The sequence below is a fragment of the Colobus angolensis genome, unplaced genomic scaffold, assembly GCF_000951035.1.
Source record: "Colobus angolensis palliatus isolate OR3802 unplaced genomic scaffold, Cang.pa_1.0 Scaffold299, whole genome shotgun sequence".
NCBI lineage: Eukaryota > Metazoa > Chordata > Mammalia > Primates > Cercopithecidae > Colobus > Colobus angolensis.
In genome coordinates, this window is record NW_012116254.1 from 3,132,417 (window position 1) to 3,138,493 (window position 6,077).

General features: G+C 51.0%; 1 protein-coding gene across 2 annotated transcripts in view; it reads left to right on the forward strand.

Annotated features, from left to right (window-relative positions):
* The window catches only part of RNF165 (ring finger protein 165), a 126,975-nt gene extending 121,491 nt beyond the window's left edge, over positions 1-5,484 (forward strand). For both annotated transcript variants that reach the window (XM_011949341.1, XM_011949342.1), the window contains 2 exons: positions 742-848; positions 1,286-5,484. In XM_011949341.1, coding sequence (XP_011804731.1) covers positions 742-848; positions 1,286-1,403 — 225 coding nt within the window. In that variant the 3' untranslated portion in view covers positions 1,404-5,484. The remainder of the gene's footprint in view (positions 1-741; positions 849-1,285) is intronic.
* Positions 5,485-6,077: the final 593 nt, after the last annotated feature.

Genomic DNA, 6,077 nt, shown 5'->3' on the forward strand with positions numbered 1-6,077 from the left:
AGCAAGACTCCATCTCTAAAAAAAATTAAAGGCTGGTTGCGGTGGCTCACACCTGTAATCTGTGCACTTTGGGAGGCTGAGGTGGGCAGATCACGAGGTCAGGAGATGGAGACTACCCTAGCCAACATGGTGAAACCCCATCTTTACTACAAATACAAAAATTTAGCTGGGTGTGGTGGCAGGTGCCTGTAGTCCCAGGTACTCGGGAGGCTGAGGCAGGAGAATGGCGTGAACCCAGGAGGCGGAGCTTGCAGTGAGCCGAGATTGCGCCACTGCGCTCCAACCTGGGCAACACAGCGAGACTCCGTCTCAAAAAAAGGAAAAAAAAAAGAAAGAACTTTATGACCAGGCACGGTGGCTCACACCTGTAATCCCAGCACTTTGGGAGGCCAAGGCAGGCAGATCACCTGAGCTCAGGAATTCAAGACCTGACCAACATGTGAAACCCTGTCTCTACAAAAATACAAAAATTAGCCAGGCATGATGGCAGGTGCCTGTAATCCCAGCTACTTGGGAGGCTGAGGTGGGAGAATCCCTTGAACCCAGGAGGTGGAAGTTGCAGTGAGCCAAGATCATGCTATTGCACTCCAGCCTGGGCAACACAGCAAGAATCCATTTCAAAAACAGAAACAAACTTTAAAAAACCTGACTCCCAGGGGAAGAGCAGCCTGTGGGTGAAAGCCAACAGCCACCAGGTGAGTCTGCCCCGGTAATGAATACTCCTCTCTCTGCTTCTCATAGCGAAGACCCCAGGATGGCAAGGGCAAGAAGGATGAGGGGGAGGAGTCAGACACAGATGAGAAATGCACAATTTGTCTGTCTATGCTGGAAGATGGAGAAGATGTGAGGTAGGAGACCGCCATTTGATTCCCTCTACCCTCTCTTATAGGTATTGGTGACCAATCACTGCGCCGTGTGTCTGAGAGTTGGGGTGCTTGTTTGCTTGTGCACGTGTGTGCCAAGTGTGCTATAATGTGCTTCATGGTTGCCCTGGGAAGGTAGGGTATGAAATGTTCTAGATGTGTGATGACCGGGTATGGACGCGAGGATGAAAAGTGTAAGAGAACAGTGTGGTGTTCTGTCTGAATGGGTCTAAGACAAAATTGTGGCTTTGTTTCAGGTTCATCTGAAAGCACTTCCTGGTGGAGGCTTCACTGTTTCCCATCTCAGCCATAGCCTCCCTCCATAGCCGGGCAGTTCCCAGGGGTCCTAGGTGTGTGTCTCCTGGTCTGCTCAGTGTCCCTCAGCTCCTGCAGGGCCCCTGACTCTCCCTCCTCTCTTCCAGACGCCTACCCTGTATGCATCTCTTTCACCAACTGTGCGTGGACCAGTGGCTCGCCATGAGCAAGAAATGCCCCATCTGCCGAGTGGACATTGAGACACAACTGGGAGCCGACAGCTGAGGGAGGAATTAGCCAGTGGACACCCCATTTCCTTCACCAGGTCCCCCCACGGCCATAGCCCTTGCAGCCAAACTTTGCCTTCTGAGCCATTTGACGTAGAGGAAAAGCCTGCAAGCACATTTTGTGGAAAGAGGAGTTGGTGGTATCGGTGTCGAGGGAGAGGAGGGGTTGGGGGAGGACCCACCTCTCCGGAATGGCGACTGTCCCCATCCGCCTGGCTGAGCAGGAGAGAGGGAGCTGGCCGTGCCCAGCGCAAGGGCGGGAAGGAGGGGCCCAGGCTGCGGAGAACCCAGGTGGGATCCTGAAGGCACTAGCTGACAGATGGGCCCCTCAATCCTGTCCTCTGAAGGATTGTATATATACCTCTCGACCATGTAGGAACCATGTAGGGGTCTCTAGCTATTTCTGTGGATGGCAGCCAGAGCATGTTAGCTTAAGAAAAATGTTGTGTGTGGTGCTCTAGTCATCTTGTGGTGGACATGTCGCTATTACCGAATTCGCACCAAATATTTCTCATTGAGTTTCTTGTTTTGGTGCCTGACCGAACCAACGACAGCCCCAATCTTCCCGTCTTTATGAGAGAAAAGGAAAAAGGAATCAAAGGTAGAAGAAAAAAAAGCCAAATTCTGTTTACGGTGAAAAAGGATTTTGTTTTTCACCCAATTTGGGAGGCGGGAGGGGGGGTTCTCGTTTAGTTTTTGTTTTTACCTTGGCTTTTGTTTTTCTCATGTTTACAGTGCACGGAGTGTGGAAGGAGGTCTGGGAGAGGGAGAGCTGGAAAAGGAGCTGGTGGGGTCTTATTCCGGCCTCTGAGGGTTTAGCCGAGGTGAGGGAAGGCAGCAGAGCTCCAGTAGGTGAAGGGAGAGTTCATCTAGGCGGGGCTCCCCAGGCCCAGGGCTCAACTGCATGACCCCAGTTATAACCCCCACCCAGTTCCACACTAAAGCAGGGAGGGCTCAGCCCTCAGCTACAGCTTCTCGCTGTGTTCCTGGGAGCGGAGAGGCCCATGCTTACTCCAACTCCTTCCTTTAGGTTGTGCTCTTGCCTGTCACAAAGAGGCAACATAGCCACTGCCTCCCTATGCAAAAAATTAACCAGATGATGCAGATAAGACAGCATAGGTGATGGCCGCTCGGTCTTGGCCACAGTGCTCTCAGCCAGCACTCAGGGCTGAGGTCAATACCGCGGACCTTGGGGAGGAAGCTGAGCATCCCCTGGGATGTCTCCAGTCCTGACACAGTCCCTCAGAGATGGCCCTGACTCTGAGGCCACATCAGCTGGGTTTGGGAGGCCCCTCATCTTGGTTTGGGAGGCCCCATGTCCCTGGTCTCTGGCTCCTTCTCTGACTCTTTGATAATCTTGGGCAAGTCCCTTCCTTTCTCTATGCCTCAGTTTCCTTCTCCTTTGAGTGGGGAGAGATAACAGTGCAAACCCATTTCTGGTCCTGCTACCTCACCTAGATGTTGTGAGGATTCATATTCTCTGTCCAGTGTGTTCTATGCTCTCTTCTGAGAACCTCGTGGGGTGTTGGGATGGGCATACTGGGAGACACAGACCTGATACAGTGTGTCTTTCTGCACCATCTCACAATTTTCCTGAACCCCAAAGGGAGCAGAGAGATAAGAGGACAGAAGAATGGAGATGGGAAAATCCACCAAATTCCAATCCAAACCCAACTTTCTTTCTCCCTATGTGGATGACACCAGATTAGCTGGAATTCTGTCACCTTCCTTTGAGCCCCATCCCGGACCATTCCCCCATTTGCACTGCTCTCTAAGTCTCCCCCTCACCTCCATCCCTAACCCAGTCTCAATGCCCTCATATCAGTAAGACTGGGGTGAGGGGGACAGGATACTTGTCACGTATTTGAAGAAATTCCATACAGTGAAGGAAATTTGAGTCTGTATTGCTGCTACAAGGGTAAAACCAGTACCAATGGGTAAAAGTAACAGGCGGGCAGATCTTAGCTTGAGGAAGAGCTTCTAGCACTATAGGTTCTTGTGGGAATGGCTGCTCTGGCCACCTGCAGGCAGAGAGTGGGGGAAGTGGCTCCTGGTAGGAGGTTTCTCCCAGCACTAATATCTTGGTGTTCTATAAAATCTTTATTGAGTGCCTACCGGTGCAGGCGCTGGGAGAGACAATAGCTTTGAGGAGCTCGCAATCTAGCTGAGGAGACGAGACACATCCAATGCTGCCAAAATGGTGAATAACCTGATTCAGTGTTAGCAGCAGTGAGCATCACAGTGTCCAACTCAGTAGCTCCAGTGCATGAAAATGTCTCCAGGGCTGAAGGCTGGAGATCCCACCAGTGGGGAAAGTACATCTGAGTCAGGATTTTGGGGGAAAGCTAGTTACTGATAGCCACAGGAAGTTGAGAATTCTGCCCCATTCTCTCCAATGGCTGGGTGAAAACCAAGAAATCATCGGAAGATGGCTTTGGCCTGGAGGTAGTTAGGGTGGTCTAGGAAGGTCATTCCTCTCTTAATCTCAGTCTTTCATTCTTTCTGCTGAGACTGGCCTGAAAGGCTGGCAAGTGGGAGGGAGTCAATGGAGAGGCCAGGATAGAACTAGAGCTGGTGTCCCAGGTTCCAGTCTGGGCTCTTCACTGACAAAGTGGGCAACAATAGAAACTTCCCTTTGTCTCTCTGGGCCTCAGTTTCCTCAGTTACAACCTAAGGAGGTTGGCTTGGATGCTTGCTAATTTTCTTCTGACACTCACACTTTGTGATCCTCCCTAACATCAACACATCTTCTTCAAGGTGGCAGAGCTGTGTGCCCACCCAACTGTTGAAAAGGACTTTCTGTGGGCACACACTCTGTTTCAGACTGGGCTGGGGGCACACATACTGAGTGAGACAGTGGGCCCTGGTCCCCTCCCCCTCCCAATTCTCTGCCCCAGGCTAATATTAGGGACTGGGGAGGGGACCACCAGAAGTAAGAGGGAAGCTGCTTACTTTGGGGTTAGACCCTGAAGCCCCTCCTCCTTCCCATCTCTGGGGACCTTGTCCACTGCAGGTGGGGACAGGAGGTGATGGGGCACTCAGAACCCTGCAGCTCCCACTTCTTTAGCCCGGCAGCTGTTTGGGGGAGAAGAGAGGGCCGGGTCTGTGCTTCTGCTCCCGGCACTGGTCAGGGAGTCTGGGAAGAGTGGAGAAGAGGCAGGGTCAGGCCTCAGCATCTCACATCCACCACCTCCAGGAGGGGAGACCACTGGTAAGTCCTCCTCCTGCTCAACTCAAGGGACTCAGACCCCTTCTTGACTGAGACGCATGAGTGCCTTCTGGGGTGAGAGCAGCCCCAGGGTTTAAGTTGGGCGTCCTAGCCGCTGCCGCAGCTGTGCCGCCGCGGGTCCACCGAGGATGCCAATCAATCAACCCAACACCACAAGCCTGGCTGGGTGCAAGCAGAGGGTGAGCAGGGGCTGCCCCTCCACCTGGCCAGGACCCCCTTCGGCCCCCTGTCGCCCTTGGCCACCACCTGTGGCAGGACTCAAGCTCCTCTTCTGCAAATGTTCCCAGCCTCCGTGCAAGTATTCTTAACTCTTTACGCCTAATGAACAAGCACAGTTTTTTCAATGGTGAAGAAAAAAGCACCAGACTTTTTTTCTTTTTTCCTAAAGAAATCCCCTAAGCCCCCCGCCTGCCGGCGGGACAAACACTCCCTGCGTGGGGCTGTAGCAACGTCTGTCAGGCCCCCTTGTGTTTCATCTCCTGCGCGCGTAGAGCAAATGCTAGAGCGATTTCAGCTGATAGAAAAACAAAAATGAAAAAAAAAAACACAAAAAACAAAAAACATGGCACGTTGCTAGTTTACAGGGTTTTGTGAGTTTAAATGCCTTATATTTAACAATCATAATTTATGACTAACTTGTAGATATCGTGGGTTCTTATTTAATTATTTTTATAGTTGTTTTGCATTTTTAATTATAATTTATTTATTTAGAAAGGATACTAATTTTTTTTATTACTCCTATTACCTCATTTTGGCGTTGTTTCTGGGAGTGGAATGCTTTGCATGCATTGGTACGATGACAAACAACTACGAATACAAAAAAAATTTAAATACAATTCTGCAAACTTTATTTCGTCCAAACTATCAGGGTGTGTGATTGCAAGCTGTCCTAACGTGGTGCTGGCCTCTTTGGATACATTCCATACGAAATGCAAACCTTTGATTCTGTATGCTGTGATCTAGTGAAAAACTCCAATATAGTGACTGTATTTAGCACATATATAAATATAATTTGCACTTGTCAGCAGACTGGGGTAATCCTTTCACTTGCTATCCTTGGCACCCCCCTCTCCCCACAACCCCACCTCTCCAGCTTGAACCTGCCTTTCCTACTCCCTCGCTCCTCCCACAACCTCAGCCCAGCCCACCCAGCCGCTATCCTCTGAGGAAAGTCTTGGGGCACTAGGGGGCACTGTCTCCACCTGGCCTCCAACTCCAGAATTGGAGTCCTCCAGACATGACAAGAGGAATATCAGAGAGCCAAAAAGGCTGATTTCTTAGAACGAGCCCTGGACTGGGGAGCTGAGAGGCTCAGGTTTTCAGATCTGCTCCATGATAGACATCCCAGTGACCCTGAGCAAGTCCCTTGGCCCCTAAGTCTCAGTTTTCTGGGTGGGGTGAGTGAGGAGAACTGGGAGATCTTTAGGGTCCCTCGGTTTCAAG